The sequence below is a fragment of the Hyperolius riggenbachi genome, chromosome 1 (genome assembly GCF_040937935.1).
Source record: "Hyperolius riggenbachi isolate aHypRig1 chromosome 1, aHypRig1.pri, whole genome shotgun sequence".
NCBI lineage: Eukaryota > Metazoa > Chordata > Amphibia > Anura > Hyperoliidae > Hyperolius > Hyperolius riggenbachi.
Genome location: NC_090646.1, coordinates 269975090 through 269994513, shown reverse-complemented (window position 1 = coordinate 269994513; position 19424 = coordinate 269975090). Strand labels below are relative to the sequence as shown.

The following is a 19424-nucleotide window of genomic DNA, read 5'->3' as shown; positions in this document are numbered from 1 at the left end:
GAACCAAATAAGAGTACCAGATGGAGATACCAAGATGGATTTATCGGGGTTCCCTTTTTGGGTATAGTGGTGGAGTGCACCTTTGCAGACACGTCATCAGGTGTAATTTCTTCTAGATTTACAGAAGACCCCACAACAACCGATCCGCTGCATAAGACATGGATTTTTGCAAGGGACAGTATTATTTTTTTAATTAGAGCTACTAAAAAATCAAGCTAACAAAAGACACCACATTACAGAGAAGAACAAATATAGGTGATATTCTAAAGGGCGATTTTCTATTCAGAGCGTATTCATACATAGATCGAGGTCAGGTAGCAGAGGACATAGTGATATTTATTGGGACAGAGCTTTTTCCTAGTTATAGTTACCGGTACAGGAGAGTAAAGCCTGGCCCCACTGAAGGCTGTACTGGTCAATTTCTGTAGCTGGAGTAAGGCTTTAAAAAGGACCTGAACTCTTGCTCAGGACAGAAGGAAAACATAGAAAATGCACCCTGACTGTATTTAAAGAATTTAGCCTGTCTAATTCCCCCTCATCTGTGTCTAATCACAAGTTGTAATTTGATCTCTCCCCTGTGTCAGCCGACTGCCACGGCATGTAAGCTCATTTGTAAGCACAGGATGTTAACAAAATGTCTGCTTCCATGAAACGGTGCAGATTTATTGCAGGATTTGTATCAGCTGTAACAAAGAAATGTGTATCTTTAAAGGTTATTATGCTGTTGCATATCTTTTAGAGCGGAGAGGAAGTTCTGAGTTCAGGTCCACTTTAACTCATCATGAAAATGATTCAGAGACAGCAGTGTGGTTAAGCCATCCTTACTTCTTTTTCAGCTTCTTTAAGTTCAGCTTCCTTTTCCTTCACTCTCATGACAAACATTTGTCTCATTTCTTCCTCCTTCCTCTGCAGTTCCCCAAGGAATTCATTTCTCTTTGCTTCATATGTTTCCTGGAGGCTGTTAACAGAAAGGACAGGAAGGGAAAATCACTTCAAAAATGGATTCTACTAATCTGTAGATTTATTATTGCAGCATCTCTGCCATCAGTAGAGCTATGAAACCTATTGCTGGTCAGTGTGCGAATTAATTTGAAAGCCAAGTACACTAGATACAAATTACACAAAAAAACAAGAAAAAAACATACAGAAGTCAAAATGTTAAAAACAAAAACGGTTGTTGCTTTATTTTTCTGTCATGTGCTGAGTTTAATTGCATAATCTACTGCATATGGCTGCCTATTTTGGTGTGACAACCTAAAATATTTTGTGTCAATTTACTCCTTTTGTTGCCAATTTCCAGCACTCTACTACTAAGAGTACTGGCCATTTAGCAGCAATTTCGTAGCTGACTGTCACTGCTAGGGATCATGGGAAGTGAGCTCATGTGTCCACAGGCAGCCTCCTTCCAGCATTCTGGCTGATAGGATAGTAGAAGGATGAGGTCAACAGGACATTAAATTCTATTTTAAGGTATCTAAAAACATTATCCTCCACAGTTTTAAGGCTTCTTGTGCACAGCAATGTTAGTTGGTGCATCAGGGCCCTCTCCACAATGAAACTATACCAGCATTATGTTTTAGCCTCATGGTATAATGTTTGCCCTGTTATTTTATTATTTTGTCTTTCTACAGCTGTTTTTTCCTCCCTTTTTAATTCAACATCCTGACCTTACCACTCTTTTTTCTCCCATTGTGAATAATAGTCACATAACAACCTCTTCATTTTTGCGTTATTAATGTGTAGTAATAACTAATTTTCTTAAATGATATATGTCTGACTATACGCTACCAATAATGACTCCAGGCTCTTGATAAAACTCTTCCCAGCCCCATATAACCAATACAGAGTATCTACTGTCAAAAGTTCAATACAAATACAACAGGTAAAGTGACAACAAATTAGGAATGGGGGTTTGCAGACCTAATGCCGACATTACTTCCCCCATATTGTCTTATTTATGTCCATGTGACTGTTCTAGCTCCACATATTGAAAGTGTAAAGTGCACACACTGGAATTTCTTTGGGTCAGTCGTAAGACGGGAAAGCTCTTTTGTGGAAGGATCTTTTGGAAATGTATTGTGTGCAAGTGTTCCCTGATGCCACGGTCATTAGTAATGCATGATGATGCCTTAATCAACTACCAGTTACCTCTACTGATCTTCCACTTTACACATTAGGGCTCTTTCACACTAGAGGCTGCGGCAGAAAAGGCTAAACTGCTGCCTTTTGCTGTCAGCGTTTTACAGCCAATACACAGCGTTTTCAAAGTGTTTTACAGCTCATATGAAAACGTCCTTTTTTTTCCTTTAAAAGGAGTCAACAAGTCAGCTGTAAAACGCTTTGAAACAGCTGTAAAATATTTCCATTGATTATCATTGAAACACAAAAAAACAACTTCGGATGTAAACAGCTTTGAAAAAGCTGCGGGAAGCTTCAAAACGCAACGCCCAAAAAAGCTGCTTTAGGTGTGAAAGGTAAAATGAAAGTCTATGGACTTTTATTTTACCTTGGAAACCGCTAACTATGGTCTTTGCTGTAAAACGCCGAAACTAGCCTCTAGTGTGAAAGAGTCCTTGTATTTATAATGCACACCATTAGTGAGAGTTATGTCTAGAACTCATGGAGAAGCATGTGACTTCTTTGAACAGGTAATCGATTTGCAAAGCTCTGATTTGCTGTGAACACATTCTGCTTTAGCACATGATCATTACTAGCAAATCAGAGACTTGCATATCTATCACCTGACAAAAAAGATCACATGCTTCTCCAGAAGTTCTCCTAGACATGACCATCACTACACCCACCACCCAACTGACTACCCCTAGCCTTCCCAATGCAAATTACAAATAACCCTTGGTACCTGCTTTTGAGGGACGGTTTGCTGGCAGAACCAAAGGTGCCGCAGCATTGTAGAAAGGAAAATGGGTGATGACTAATGTCAGGAACATAAGCTCCCGGTTATTGCAGATGCTGAATGGGAGGTGCTGCAGGCTTTTGGCAGGTACAGATTCATTAGGGACATGCACAGAAAGAATTATTTAGGACAGTGTATATCACACGTATGCTTATAATTTAACCATGTGCCTTTTAGGCCCTAGTGATTACATAGATGTTGGTCACAAAGTATTTTCTTTGTCAACAATACTTTAGTCATATACCGTAGAAGGAAAACACAAGGCAGAAGCTGGATAACTATAGAAAAACAGATGTAATCACAAATTGAAGTTCTTGGTCACTGACTACTGATAGAGATTAATGGCTGACAACCCATAGCACAAGCTGAGAAATAGCACTGCTAGAGGAGCAAGTACTACTAATGATTTTTGAACTGAAAGTGCCCAAATAAGTTGGCTATTAAAGCATGTAAAACTATGTGTGCAGACACACATACATACAGTACTTTCACACACACACTGTACTAATCATAACAGGCAGGCTTTAACTGCCAGTGTGTTTCTCATATGCAAGTTAACAACTTGGGCCTATATCTCATTTCCAAGCCTAATATGGCCAGATGAGGTCTCCGCCATGCAGGAAGTTGGTCAGAAATTCCTTAAATGCTTGACAGCTGCTGTGGTAAAACAACATGTAATCTTCTGTATGTGTAAGCGTAGTAGCAAATCATATGGCGAGCCACTAGCTCAGCTGACTGTAGGATAAATATGTGATTAAATGGGGAAACAAAATCGCGAAAAGGAGATACCAGGCATTTATTACGGTATGCTGCATCCTGCCTCAAACATTCACGTTTTCATTCAATGAGGAACAAAAGAAATAGGAAACAGCAGAGAAAAAGCATTGGTTTCCTCTGTGAATCTGAGCATAAGCGGTCATACATTTTGTGCCAAACTGGAATGGCAACGGTCCACATGTCTGTTTTGTGTTAATCATGCTGCGAAGTAAAGCAGAGGTCATATTTACCTGAAGGGTTTGCTGTCTGGGTCAGTGTCTTTGAATCCCATTTCTTCCAGCTTGCAGCGCCTGTAGAGCTCATAATGACGAGCATGAGTCTGTTCTCTCAAGTCCTCCATATTTACTCGTATTAACATTTCTCTCAGCTTCACAAAGTCACAGTGGTTCTCATTCTCAACTGAGGGAAGATAAAGAAGCCTCTGTTACCACTACTGTTTTTTTTAAGTGACGTGGCCAATCCAAAGTTCAATATCTTATTATTAAGGTCTGGAAAATTTGGCCTTAATAATCTCTATAAGTGTTCTAGCCCCTTCTGTATCATAATTACAGTATTTGGGCCTTTGCTCCTCTGCAACATTTCAGAGTCAGATGAATGCACAGCTTGCATTAAAAATTGTGATTCTGAGATACCAAAACAAAATTTAAATCTGCTTTTTGATCTAAGATTTCCTCCATTTCCCTTACACAGAGAGGAAGAAAAGCAAAGATAGAAAAACTTAGAAACTGTCCTTACAAACCCACCTTGAACAATACCCCAGGGGTACTGTCTTGCTTTAGCCATTTTGTTGCCAATTTTCACTTCTTCCGTACTGCCAACCACAGCGAACGGAAGGTGCACCTATGATAAAAATGTTCAGATTATTGTTCCTGTTCACTGTAGACTATCACACTGTAGACTATCAGTAATTGTGTTACAGCAGTAAAAGCGGATATTATGTGTATAGGAATATTCACCAATTTGCATAATCAAATTACAGGTTTAGCATTATGCCTAGAAATAGAGAACAAAGGCCATATACAATATACAGGTATTATACATCATAAGATTACCCCTAGTGTTGGAGAGCTCCTCCTCAGTTAATTAGTGGAAGGTCTACAGCCCCATTATGAGCTGCAGTATGCTCTAACATACAGTTATCTGCACCATAACAAACATACCTACACCCCGCTAGCAAGTAGCTCACAGACAAGATTTCTACACCTTTCTAAGAAATCTAATTGTATTCACACAAATAGATTTGCTCCATATATAAAACAAACAGGAGTGAAGTAAATCCTCCTGTGCTACAGTCTGACATTAATTAAAGGAACCCAAGTCATTTCATGGCATGTCTGTGGTGGGAGCAGTAGAGGACTTTGTGGGATAGTACTAATCAATCAGGTTAGAAAACCAGTCCCCGTTGTGACTTCCCTACCCCTTTTAAGATAGTTAATTCCAACAGCACTTCCTGCTCACTCCCCTCACCATGATACATCACATTCAGTTTATGTGTTTTGATGAGTTAAGGTGCCCATACATTAGAACGAATATGGGCAGATTCGACCAAGAGACAAATTTATCTCTAATCGAATCTGCCCCCAAAATGTATAAATGTATATCTGTCCCGCCGCTGCCCCTAAAATGTATAAATGTATGAAGGGTGTGTGCATTTATACATTACCTGTCCTGTAGCAGCTCGCCGGTTCCATCCGTCCATCTCGCCGGTAAGCCGCATACACGCTAGCGGCGCATAGCGTCTGACGTCAGCCGATATGTGCCTTTGTGACATCAGACATAGCAACGCCGGCGTGTATGCAGAACCCGGAGAGATGGACGGAAACCGCGTGGTGGCTGACACCGGACAGGTAATGTATAAATGCACTACACTACATACATTTATACATTGCAGCGGCAGGGCTTTTGTTGTCTCGTCGCTCGTTCGCAATTCGGCCGCCGTAGAGGCTGACACTGGACAGGTAATGTATAAATGCACTACACAACACACATTTATACATTGCAGCGGCAGGGTTTTCGTGGTCTCGTTGCTCGTTCACAATTCGGCTGCCGGCAGGCGCACCCCGACCAACCAACTTCGGCCCGAAATTTTCCAGCATGAGCGATTGACCGTGCTGCCAATTTCTGTCCCAAAATTGGTTGCTTTGTCGGTTGGGCATGCACTTGGCAGCACCAATTGTCATCCAATTCGATTATAATAATCGAATTGGATGGTCGATTGGTTGATCGGCCAGTGTATGGTCCTCTTAAGATTAAGTCCACGTGTCTGACCACAGTTGGTATTCAAACTGTGAGGTATGGTTAAGCTCCTTTGAATTAGGATGCTATGAAACATGAAAAGACTGAAGCTGATTAATCAAGACACCTGCATAACAAAAAGCGGGAAACGTGGAGCAGCTGTCAATAGTAAACATTTGCACTTCAGATGTTAAATGAAGAAAATAGTTCTCACTGGTTATTCTGGCCAGCTGTATTACTTTTTCTCTAATTTTCCTTACACTTGCCTTGACAAATTAAAAAAAAAAAATCTATTAACCCTTCGCACTCTCGCATGCAAATGTTCAAACAAATGCATTCACAGATTTACTCATCCAGGCACAACTGTTATCCCTACAGCTAAGTTAAAAGCCACCTCCCTTCAGCACCTCCCTTTCCTTAACTTATTTAATGTCCTAACTAGATGTGATGTGCCTGGATATATGTATTTTATTCTTGTTACTGACCCCTGTGGCTAGGGTCTAATCCAGTGCACTCCCTCCTGCCCTGTATGTGTTTGTCAGCATGCACACAGCTTATGCTGGTGTATGTGCATGGTGCACATGGATACATTGCGTTAGCTCCCTTGTGCGATTGGTAAGATGCACTGTCTGTCCCAGGAGAGGACGTCAGGATGTGTGCTCCTTATCCATTGATAGGTTTGATGCAATGAATGTGTTTGCATGTCTGCATTATGCATGTTACAGGGCCAGAGTTAGGACACCTATGTTTACCTGGGTACTTCTGCGCAGTATAGGTGACTAAGCATAAGAATGCATTCTTCTGTGAACTAAAACCCTGGCTTTTAACTTAGCTGTAGGGATAACAGTTGTGCCTGGATGAGTGAATCTGTGAATGCATTTGTTTGAACATTTGCATGCGATTGTGCGAAGGGTTATTAGATTTTTGCTGTTTTCTAGCCACACCCCCTTCAGCACCTCCCTTTCCTTAACTTATTTAATGTCCTAACTAGATGTGATGTGCCTGGATATATGTATTTTATTCTTGACAAATAAAAAGGTGGCAATTAAAGTGACACGGAAGCAAAAAAAAACAAAAAAAAAAACAAATGATATAATGAATTGTATGTGTAGTACAGATAATTATTAGAACATTAGTAGCAAAGAAAACAGTCTTATATTTTTATTTTTAATTATATAGCTTTTTTTTTTTTATAACATTGCTCCATATTTGCAGTTTACACACTACACTCAGCATTTTACATTATTTCACCGAGCAGAGCTAATGACCTTTTCAATTTTCCTCTGTAGTTAAACCTTAAAGGACAACTGAAGGGAGGAGAATATGGAGGCTGCCATATAGATTTTGTTTTAACAATACCAGTTGCCAGCCAGTCCTGCTGATCTATCTGGCTGAAGTATTGTCTTAATAACACCAGAAAGAAGCATGCAGCTAATCTAGTCAGATCTGACAATAATGTCAGAAACCCCTGATCTGCAGATGCTTGTTCAGGGTCAATGGCTGAATGTATTAGAGGCGGAGGATCAGCTTGATAGCCAGGCAACTGGTATTGCTTATAAGAAAATAAATATGGCAGCCTTCATATCCCTCTCACTTCAGTTGTCCTTTAAACAAGATACAGTGAGAAACAGTTGATATAAAAGCTTCAGGAGACAGAACTCTCAGCCGCTTTACAAGTGGCAGAACTCAGAGAAGGTCTTGTGCATAGATAACAACTGGAGTTTCTTAACTCTTCCTATACTGGAAACAATATTAGACTCATATCTTTACTGCTAATGTTTTATTTCTTAGCTGTACTACACATACAAATCATCATAAGTTTATTTTCACTTCGAATTCCCTCTAACAATACAATCCTGGAAATGATTGGTCATGCCTAGCAACGGCTGAACTACTGCTAACTCATTTGAGCCATTTAATGGAATTGATTCGTTTTTTGGATCTATCCCATCAATCTGATTGGACTGGTTACCCGGAATTCAGCCGTTAATGGCCATGACTGACCGGTTCAGATCGATTACTGCAGAGATCAGAAACAATCGATCGGACATGTGATTGTATAGTTAACCCCCTTAGCGGTACGTAGTTTCTGAGTCTGCGTCCGCCGGGAGGTTTTTTGACCCCAACATTTTTTTTAGCCGCTTTAGCTAGCATTTCGCTAGCTACGCGCATGTATTAGGTTGCTCCGGTCCCCCCCATGCCCGCCGATCGCCGCCGGCTATACGTACCTCGCCACGATCCCACGAAGAGCGCAGTTTCCCGATCGGTTTCCGGCGTTGCTATGGCGACGATCGGAGCTGACGTCATCAACGTCATAACGTCAGCCGCAATCCCGATCGCCGCCATCGCAATGCCTGGAGCCGATTGGGCGACTGCACAGGCGTGGGAACGCTGGGGGGTACGTATCCCGGAAGTAACTGCGGGCGATCGCGGGGGACCGGAGCAACTTTGTGCATACGCTTAGCTAGCGAACCGCTAGCTAAAGCGTATTGCACCAGTTTTTTTGTTTTTTTAAGTCCTGGGGCCATGTGATCCTCCGCGGCGGCTACCCCGTGTGTAGCACGGGGTTACCGTTAAGGAGGTTAATGACCACCTTTAGTCTCACTATTTGGTTCATTTGGCACTTGCAGAGAACATAGCCAACAAATGTGACATACACTGTAGCGATAAAACATACACTCATCGTTGCATTGATCTCAGCGACTGTCTCTTCATCTGTTGGAAACTGGTAGATCTGAACCCCATTGCTGACCAGCTCACTCATGATTTTACTTTTGAACTTGTGCAGCTCGTTTTTGGCAATGGTGTCAGCTTTTGCAATGATAGGAATGATGTTCACCTGCAAAACAAAAATGTACAGCACAAGTAGTGCACTTTTTAGGTCAGTTCAGTTATTTCAAAAGGTTTCCCAAATGTTATCTGCATATTTCAACAACTACAAGAGAAAGAAAATCATCATTATCTAGCTGTAGAGTAAAAATGCAAATGAAAAGAAAGATGAAAATAGTTATTGGAACAAAGGTCACTTGAAGCATACAGTAGAACCTACAGTCAGCTATTTTAGATTAGCTAATATAGCATTCAGGGTTGGCCACATACAGTACATTGCAAGCAAGTGTGCATTTATGTATGCAAGTTCAGTTTTAGTCCCTATACTACACACTGGCCTTAGGCTCCACATTTTATTGAGCTGATCCTCTTGGCAAGGGTGCTTTTATAAATAGAACAATGTCAAACAAAGACCCAGGGGGCAAATACACATGGGAAAATGACAGCAACTTGCCACTCACTACCAAGTAATATAAGAAACAACTGTCAAACCTGACATGAAATACATGGAGAAGAAAAAATACTTTTGGAGCCCTGGTTCCGGATTTTATAATAGGATCTTTTAAAGGGTACCTGAAGTAACATATGACGCAAGGAGATAAATGCACATGTCTTTTTTCACTGTAGGGGTGAATAATTCAGGCATATAAATTACACGTTTGACTACTGTAATGCTCACTGGTAACCGATTACAAGCCATAAAACTCCTCCACGGCAGAGAAACAGGTTACTTGCCTCAGGTGAGTTAAAAGGTGCATCACATACTTGAAAGGGTGCTAATAATTTTACCCAGCCCAATTTTGGAGTTTTGTGTGACATGTCCACAAATGTCCAGAAATGCTAGATTTTCTGGAAAAATTTCTGGGGTGCCAACAATTTTGGGCATGACTGTATTTAGGAGTATAGATGGTTTATAATTTTATTTTCAGTTTTAGTATTTAACTTAACGGACCAGAAAGTGTACAAGAGGGTTAGACAGTTAACCAATATTATTACCTTGAGGTTTTGGCAAAGATGAGAGAAAGAGTGAGGAAGAATACACCTGATCTGAGAAAGAACAATACTTGGATTCCAACCCACCTTACTCAATTGACTTAGCTCCATGCCACCTTTACCTTTCATTTAAAGAGATACTGTAGGGGGGTCGGGGGAAAATGAGTTGAAGTTACCCGGGGCTTCTAATGGTCCCCCGCAGGCATCCTGTGCCTATGCAGCCACTCACCGATGCTCCGGCCCTGCCTCCGGTTCACGTCTGGAATTTCAGACTTTAAAGTCTGAAAACCACTGCGCCTGCGTTGCCGTGTCCTCGCTTCCCCTGATGTGACCAGGAGCGCACGGCGCAGGCACAGACCATACTGGACCTGCGCAGTACGCTCCTGTTGCCATCAGTGGAAGTGAGGACACGGCAACGCAGGTGCAGTGGTTTTCAGACTTTGAGGCTGGTTTCACACCAGGACGTTGCGTTTTAGGGGACGTTATGGTCGCATAACGTGCCCCTAACGCAACGCCTGGTGCTCCCTGCTTTGGACGTCAGAGCGAGCCGCGTTGTGCAGCTCACTCTGGCGTCCGTGATGCCGTGATGCGCACTCTTGGACGCATGCGGCATCATGTGGTCCCGCCGGCCAATCGCCGCACAGAGCAGCCGCTCCAGGAAGTAAACACTGCACGTCACTGAGTGCAGTGAATATTAATTAGCCATTTGCCTGGCCGCTCTCCGCTGTGCAAACAGTCTAACGCGGCTCTGCAGCTTACAAAGTACTGCATGCAGTACGTTATATTATGGCACAGTGGGCACTGTGAACAGCCCATTGATTTTTCATTGCTGTGCGCCTGTAACGTCCTACTGTGAAACCAGCCTAAAGTCTGAAATTCCAGACGTGAACCGGAGGCAGGGCCGGAGCATCGGTGAGTGGCTGCATAGGCACAGGATGCCTGCGGGGGACCATTAGAAGCCCCGGGTAACTTCAACTCATTTTCCCCTGACCCCCCCCCTACAGTGTCCCTTTAAGCTAAAATCTGCACTAAAGTGCACCCATTTTTTTAGACAGAGGATGAGGTAAAGGAGAAGGTGGCAGCACTATTGTTGCAGGTAACACCTGATGACTTACAACACTACTGCAAATGAAGGAAACATTTCTATACACACATATATACATATATTTCTTTAGTTAAACATTACATCAGATATAGACAAACTTATCTACATATAAGTCTATTACCACAGCAATGCATGGTTCAGACCCCCATATAGGATACACCAGCAAAGAGCATAATGGGCTCTTTCTGCAAGCTTTTTCACAGTTTGCTCAAAGTATACAGTTCTGACTTGATAAATTAGAAAGGTCTGTTTACGTAGGCAACATTTGGCTGTCAAAGCACATTATACAATATATGAATAGCCAAAGACAGAGCAAGGAGAAAAAATGAATGTGGGAAAGCAGGATATAAACACTGATTTATACATCAGCTGGTAACAGTACAAATATAATTAGCACACTGAAAGGAAGGAGCAGTCACCGTGTACAGAGGTTATACATTGCTCAATGCATTGCAGTTAGCAGGGTGGTCTGCTATACACGTAAAACACACAGGAATGTTGTGAAGGCTGACCTGTAGCACTGAACAAGGAAATATCTGCTCATTCTTTAAGGGGTGAGAGAGGGAGGGTGGGAACGCTCTTGTGAGCTTTACTACTTTAGCCTTCAAGAGGTTTCCAAAATCATCCGAGTAAAAAGTGTGTGTCTGCGTACACTGCATGCTCATACTCACACAGACACACACAGACACAGAGCACACACACACAGACACAGAGCACACACACACAGACACAGAGCACACACACACAGACACAGAGCACACACACACACAGTACACACACAGACACACACAGACACAGTACACACACAGACACAGTACACACACAGACACAGTACACACACAGACACAGTACACACACAGACAGACACACACACAGACACACACACACACACACAGACACACACACACACACACCAACACCCGACACAGAGCAAATCTTTTTCAGATAATGTCTATGCTAAATGCTATTTGGAAATACAATCAAAATGACATATTAGCACTGTGAAGCTCCTGTAAACACTGAGTTCCAGAATTCTGGCAGGAAGCTTGTGATGTCAGCTCACATTTTAAAAAAAAGTCAGGAAGCAAATTGCCCATACTCCCATCCTCCCTACACCAATAAATGTTTTATGCAGTATCATTCATCTTAAAATAACAAGCAAGAGTTGGACAGAATTTTTTTTATAGATAAAAATTTTAGCTGTCGGAAAGGAAAAAGCATCTTTTTCACCAAGCTGCAGAATTTACCGGTAGTTATAACTTGAATGGTTTGGGCCAGTTGACTAGCTGCTAAACTGTTCATTTCTCTATATTCACACATCTCTTTTCATGTGGAGAGAAGGAAAATGGTAAACAATACGAGTCTACATTTTAAAATGATCTGACTTGGAACACTAGGAAATATAGTTTTTCAAAAAGCAGATGTAAGCACGAACCTTACTGTCAAGTTTCTTCATTGTCACCAGGTCAAGGGATTTCAAGGAATGGCCAGTGGGAGCTATGAAGTAAAGGCAGGCGTGAATCCTTGTGTCGTGGTAGTTGAAAAGTGACCTCTTGATCTTCAGCTCTTCTTGAAGATAGGCCTCAAACTGAGCATCAATGTACTCAACTATAGGACGGTAACTAGAATTGAACACAAACATTAGATGTAGATGTTAGAGGAGATATATATATACAGTGCAGTAAGGAAAACGGGCCAGTATTTGATGGGCAATAATAAATAACCATGTACTATACTTGCCTACATGTGAAAAGGGTGCAGAGTAAAACTAGGCACCGAGTGAAGCCACTAGAAGAGTAATGGAAAAAACGATATTCCACTGAGGCTTTTACCTTGTCCTTACATTAACCCTACCTGCTAGCTATTCCTAAATCTTACTCTGCTGCAAATCCTATGCTTAACACAACCTGTCCCTTCATGGCATGAATTCAGGCTCTGGCTTTAGGTGCCCATACATGGTACAATTTTTCATTTTTTTTTCCAATTAGATAATTTAGTTTGATTATTCCATTAGATCGAATGTAAAGAATTTTCCAAACATGTCTGATTGGATTTTTATAGAAAAAAACGGGATAATCGTTCGCTTTTCTTGATTGAATAAAAGATTCTTTTCAACTTTCATTTGATTTGATAGTGTTGGTCTAAAAAACAGGAAAAAAAAATCGAACGTTTTTATTGTACCATGTATGAGTACTAGAAGTCTGGCACCCAAATGATACACTGGGTGCCACCAAAGCCACAATCAACATTGCAGTCTATGGCAGCACCTAAATTACCTGCCTAGACTATACACATGGCTGTCGTAAATCGTTATTACCAACCACAAAGGACTCACCAACATTAATATGCTCAAAATGTGTAGGCAAAGTGGAGTTCTGACACCTACAGAAACCATGCGCTAGGCTACTGTTTCAGTACTCTTTGTGCCCATCTATATAAACTGGCCCAATTTTTCCTGTGCTGAAAAATGTCATTCATAGTCTGACTAGGTAACTTAAAGCGGAACTGTAAATTGGAGAAAAACTAACTGTTTCACTTACCTGGGGCTTCCCCAAGCCCCCAGCAGCCAACCTGTCCCGCGTTGGTCCTGCACGATCTTCCACCGCCAGCTACGCAGTAGTGTCCTCGGGCTGGAAAGCGAAAAAAGCTTCGCGTACCCCGGGCAACGCAGGCGCAGTTGCCATCGACTTGCAAGTCGACGGTAACAATACGAGCTGGCGGCGGCAGAATGGAAGATCGCGGAGGACCGGCGCGGGACAGGATGGCTGCTGGGGGCTTGGGGAAGCTCCAGGTAAGCGAAACAGTTTGTTTTTCTCCAATTTACAGTTCCGCTTTAAGCAGATGCAATATTTCAGTATATGAACTGTTGAATCAACTCTCCTACTGCTATATATATATATTTTTTTTTTTAAAAGGTCAATGTCCCTGGAAGCATCAGTAGATGTATTTATTTTCTTACTGCTTTCAGAAGATAGTCTATGCCTTGTCTGCTTAGTTCAACACCCTTCCTCTGATTTCCATAGTTAGCAATTCACTAATCAGTCATCAGGCTCACAAGGTAGGAGAGGGAAGCTCCATAAGACAGATGTGCATATGAAAAATTCTTTGGATATCTTTATTGGTGTTTGGAAGTGGCAATAAGTCGCTAATAGGTATGCAAGTATGTAGAGCCCACAAACACAAACTATAAGCTGGGATGATTTAAGGCAGGCACATCACCCTAGAGGTAGGCCATTCCCTGCCACCTGTGAGGGGATAGTTCATGTTCTTCAACAAACTCCTTCAGCACCGATGATGCATCTTTGTCATGACCAGCTCTGTCCTCAAGCCTACCTCTAGGGCATTTATGCATCACAATCACTATAACATGTAAGGCCACTTTCAGACCGCAGGCTAAACGGTAGGCGTGAAAGATGAATCGAATTTAAACCGAAATCGCGATCAACAAGTTCACAATTGTCAAAGTGGAGAATATCGCGACATTTCCACAAGGGGGAAGTTTGAAGACACTGCTTCAAACTTCCAAGTCCCAGTGTATGTGGCCCGCAGTGTCGGTCATACCTTCCACAGGAGTCCAACGCTGTCCATCCTCTCTTGCCGTCTGCTGGCTCTTGTGCATTAGTGATGGGTCGTTCGCGAACAAGCCGGCTCTAAGAGACGGCTCTTTGCTGCGAACGACAAGAGCCGGTTCTCAGTTTTAAAAGAGCCGATGCCTCAGCCGCCCCCCACAGCTCTGATTTGCTGTGTAATAAAGGGCGCTGAGGCATGCTGGGAGATGTAGTCCTCCTCTTGCAGCTTGTAGGAGTGTATGGGGCGGATGTATGGGGGGAGCAGAGCAGTAGCAGGAGGGATTGCCCCAGTCAGATAAGCAGTCATGGAGACGGGGGCAGGGCTTTTACTCCGATTCTAAATGTGGTGTCTAGTGACATGTAATGAAGAGCCGATTCAGAGCCGGCTCTTTAATGGGAGCCGATTCAGAAGAGCCGATTCTCTGAGAAGAGCCGGAATTCCCATCACTATTGTGCATGGCATACTTCCTGGCTCCTGTATGTCATGAGACATACAGGAAGTAGGCCATGCTTAGAGCCTGCAGGACGCGAAGTGGATAGACTGGCATCGCTAGGCTCGTGCTGGAAGGTATGTCCAGCACTGCCGCAGCTTAGGGGACAGAGCGTGCACAGAGAGACAAAGAGAGGCCCAGAGGGGGCACAGAGAGACAAAAGGGGCACAAAGAGAGACACAAAGGTAGCAAGACAGAGAGGCCCAGAGGGGGCACAGAGAGAGACCCAGAGGGGGCAGAGAGAGACACAAAGGGGGCAAAAAAGACACAGAGGGGACAAAAAAAGACACAGGGGACACAGAAAAAGGGAGGCACAAAAGGGACACAGAGAGAGACAAAGGGGGCACAAAGACACAGAGAGTGCACAAAGAGAAGCGGGACAAAGAGACACAGAGGGGGAACAAAGCTTAATTTGAAGGAAATCGTGAATCGAATCGAAATCGTGATTTGCAACAGAAATCGCTCAATTCAATTTTTTCCTAAAATCGTTCAGGCCTACTAAACGGAGTGCTTGTTGGGCAGATAAGCCACCCGACTGCCGCCCACAAGAGCAATTCAGGTGCAATTAAAATGCAGCTGACTGGCAGTGTTTGCAACACTATGCGTGTCAGCGCTTGACACACGGTCATGTTACTATGCGGTGGAGGACTGTGATGTGACACATCGGAGCACGGCTGCGGCCAGTACAGAGTGCTAACAAGCGCCCGGCCAAAACATGAGGGCAGCAAGATGGGTGGTGAATTCACCACCTTCAGCTGCTTGTATGAAAGAGGCCTAACAGGAGTTTTCTCTGCAAAACAACCGATAGGCATCCAAAACTTATTTAATAAAATGGATTAAAGTCACATAGCTAAATGTACGACTGCAAAAAATCCTCTCCATTATGTTGGAGAGCCATGAAATATTTGCCTTTTCCTGTCCAGACTTCGTTATGGGCTCCTTATTTCAACAGGCAAGAGCCCATGGGATAGCTGTGTGGAAACATGTCTTGATTGATGTTATCATTGTGACCATAAAAGGAAACAGCAGGGAGATAAGTGGACCTCAGGTCAGACTGTCTTATGTGGAAATGTTCTGGAAAGGGCTACCACAATAAAAAAAAAATAAAAAACTGTAAAACTGAAATTCATACTTCTCCGATATACACATTACATTTCCACTACAATGACAAACACAACATTATTAGGCTTCCAGTGAGAACCAGCCAAAACAATTCATAGCTTGAAACTGAAGCATGGAAGGACTAGAACTTACTGCACAAATACTAAAACTTACATCACCCTATAAAGAGAAAATCCTTTATTGGCATAAGTGGATTTCGAAAATCTTACACATTCAAGATCCAAAACAGTGTCCCCCCCAGAGGGAGAAAAACTAGGAGAGGAGAACAGTCTCCAAAGAAAGGCTCAAAAGGTGGCTCATTCATATACTCCACACAGCATGTGCTCACATACAATAACTGAGCCACGTCCATGTGACAAAAATAGTAATGTCTGCAGGGAATGATGAATAAAGCAAAATCCTTCTGGGGCCTCAGACTATAAACGGGAGATCCATGGAACAGCATTCTTCATGCCAGGAAAACACTCCTGACCACTTAACGACCAGCTAACGCCCATAGGCGTCGGCAGGTCTTAAGTGGTTTCCAATGGAAACGGCCGCTCGATCGAGCGGCCTTTCCATGTCAGTTCACGGAGGGTGTCTCCGTGAACAGCCGGAGAGCCGCCGATCGCGGCTCGCCGGCAAAATGTAAACACGTGGGGAAGAAATCCCTGCTGTTTACATCATACGGCGCTGCTGCGTAGCAGCGCCGTGACGTAGATCGGCGATCCCCGGCCTCTGATTGGCCGGGGATCGCCAGCATATGATAGGCTGAAGCCTATCCTTCAATGCACAGGACGGATATCCCCCCAGCAGGACATCCCCCTAGTACATCCCCCTAGTGGGGAAAAAAGGGGGTAAGTCTGATCGCCCTGGCTAAATCCTGATCTGTGCTGCGGGCTGGAGAGCCCACGCAGCACAGATCCTGCAAAACACCCCTGGTCCTTAAGTGGATAAATTATTAAACCTGTATGTCCACAATAAATCGTATGTTTCCAGATAACAGCAGCCCATTGGTGAATAGATTGTTGCCCCAACATGCCTCCTGATCATAATTTTGATCGATTTCTAGCAGTATTAGCCCAGCGAGGCATTCTCACATTCACCTCTCCAGCCAGCTCCCTCCCTCCTTTGTGCTTCTGACATCTCCCAGGTGCGCCATGCAGCGGCGGTTTTATTGGCTTCTAATACAATTTCATGCTGAAATCTAGTAAAACTCGACATGCAGTGTGTGGCCAGATGTCGATCTGAGAGGGAACTATCTTTTGGGCACTTTGGAAGAAAGTCTGGGCAGGCTTAACTATAGCCATGCACATCCATCCAAGGCCCACAAGTATATTCTTCACTCCATCCCAAGTGCAGTGGTTTTATGTTTAAATAAAGATGCTTTTACACATTCTAGTGCCAGTTCTTCTGGATCTCCATTTAGATTTATGGACAGACAAGCCCATAGTCTCATCTAGAGATGGTTAATGAGATACCATTAATATTATGGCTTACATACAAATTAAGGGCAAATTATATGCAGTTTAAAATTGAGCCAATCAAAACCTGCATGAAGTACAGCAAGCAAGTTGCACATGTTTGCATTGCATATGCATGTAAGATGGAAATTTAGGATCTAATTGACCATCTCTAGTCCCACCTGACTAAATAGACTCAGATCTGTAGAGCCCAGTTTGTAACAGCTGCCTCTACTGTTAAGGTAAGATGGCTACCTACAGAGCTGGAACAAGGTCCTCCAGCACCAAGTCTGAGACACCAAAGTGCGCCTCCCCATCCACCCACCCCAGCCGTCACACACTGATTGCTATTAGACTAAAAGGCTCCCCAGGACCCCCAACACCTTAATATCTAGTTATCTGGCTTGCAGTCACTGCCATGTATCCTCTTTTCTTAGGTCTCTCTGCTTCAAACACAATAGAGGTATGATAGCTGAGTGAGTTGTGCGCCCTGTCCTACACTGTGCCCTGAGGCTGGAGCCTCTCTCGCCTCTGCCTCGGCCCTGGCTGCCTAGCATACAACCTTAAAGGACAACTGTAGTGAGAAGTATATGGAGGCTGCCATATTTATCTTCTTTTAAGCAATACCATTTGCCTGGCTGTCTTGCTGATCCTCTGCCTCCAATACTTTTAGCCATAGACCCTGAACAAGCATGCAGCAGATCAGGTGTTTGACATTTTTGTCAGATCTGACAAGATTAGCTACATGCTTGTTTCTGGTGTGATTCAGAGATGTGTCTGCAGCCAAATAGAGCAGCAGGGCTGCCAGGCAACTGGTATTGCTTAAAAGGAAATCAATATGGCAGCCTCCATTTGCCTCTCACTACAGTTGTCCTTTAATACCAGATACAAAGTGGTGAGTGCTCAATTTCAGCAATAAAAAATATTTTTGTTTTAGGCAGCATGCTAAGTAGTTAGAACCTCTTGTTTTTTTTTTGTATTGCGGTCCTTTTTACAGGAAGTGACACATTTTCACAAATGGGGACAGACAGGAAGTGAGGAAATCTCAAGAGCAAGAGATAAGATTGAAGAAAGAAAACTTGTAGCCTGAGGAAGACTTAGGGCTCCTGCGCCTATATGTTTTGACCTAACATGCTTACATTACAACATGTACAGGTCTCTGCGGATCTATTGAAGAGGTGTGTTGCAGAGGCATGCTGATCATATGATGGATACTAGTAGAAATTAAAATCTTAAGCCTTTGGCAGGGTCCTCCCCTCCTTGTGTATCTTACCTGATCATACACTCTGCCCACATAATAATGTGAACTTGAATTATTAGGACTACTATGCCAGTGCATGATCTGGCTTTGTGCATCTTACTGCTTACTGCCTGTATTGTGTTGTCTGTCACCCCTATGATCATTGTCTGCAACCTTATTTATTGTTGTTACTGCGTAATATGTTGACGCTATATAAATCCAATAAATAAAAATAACACAGCAAACAGTAATGCAACTGACAAGTATGCATAGGAAAGCAAGGACTCGTTCTGCATGTTTGTTGTCTGCTACATTTTAATACAATGCACCGGAGTCTGTGTGAGAGGGCCTTTTAGACGACCCAATTGCAGTCTTTACTGCTGTCCTTTAACTACCTGGGCGTGGCCGCGGTGGCAGCCCCAGGACCGCCTAACGCCAATTGGCGTCATGTCCTGGGGCTGCAGTTTCCCAGGGAACGGCTGCGCGCATGCGTGATCGTTCCCTGCCACTTCATGGAACAGAGTTCCATGATTAGCCTGCTAGATGCCGATCATGGCTAGCAGGCTGTTTGTAAACGAAAGGGGAAAGAAATCCCCTTTGTTTACATCCGTACATCGCTGTGGTCCCCAGCATCGCTGTACCGAGATTGGCGATCCTTGGCCTCTGGCCGGGGAGCGCGGTCCTCTCATAGGCTGATGCCTATGAGA

The 19424-nt window shown here is 43.2% G+C and overlaps 1 protein-coding gene and 1 long non-coding RNA gene across 10 annotated transcripts in view; one reads left to right on the top strand and one right to left on the bottom strand.

Annotated features, from left to right (window-relative positions):
- SEPTIN11 (septin 11) overlaps positions 1–19424 on the bottom strand; it is a 146320-nt gene that overhangs the window by 31670 nt on the left and 95226 nt on the right. For all 9 annotated transcript variants that reach the window (XR_011020341.1, XM_068233549.1, XM_068233552.1 and 6 more), the window contains exons 4-8: positions 12289–12475; positions 8604–8765; positions 4435–4531; positions 3922–4090; positions 826–958 (exon numbers count right to left, since the gene is read on the bottom strand). Coding sequence is in view for 8 of the 9 variants with exons in the window: in XM_068233549.1 (XP_068089650.1) it covers positions 826–958; positions 3922–4090; positions 4435–4531; positions 8604–8765; positions 12289–12475 (748 nt within the window). In the remaining variant the exon portion in view is untranslated. The remainder of the gene's footprint in view (positions 1–825; positions 959–3921; positions 4091–4434; positions 4532–8603; positions 8766–12288; positions 12476–19424) is intronic.
- LOC137505835 (uncharacterized) lies at positions 3474–18690 on the top strand. The gene is made up of 3 exons (XR_011020365.1): positions 3474–3576; positions 12319–12471; positions 18475–18690. It is a non-coding gene; the product is annotated as an uncharacterized lncRNA (long non-coding RNA).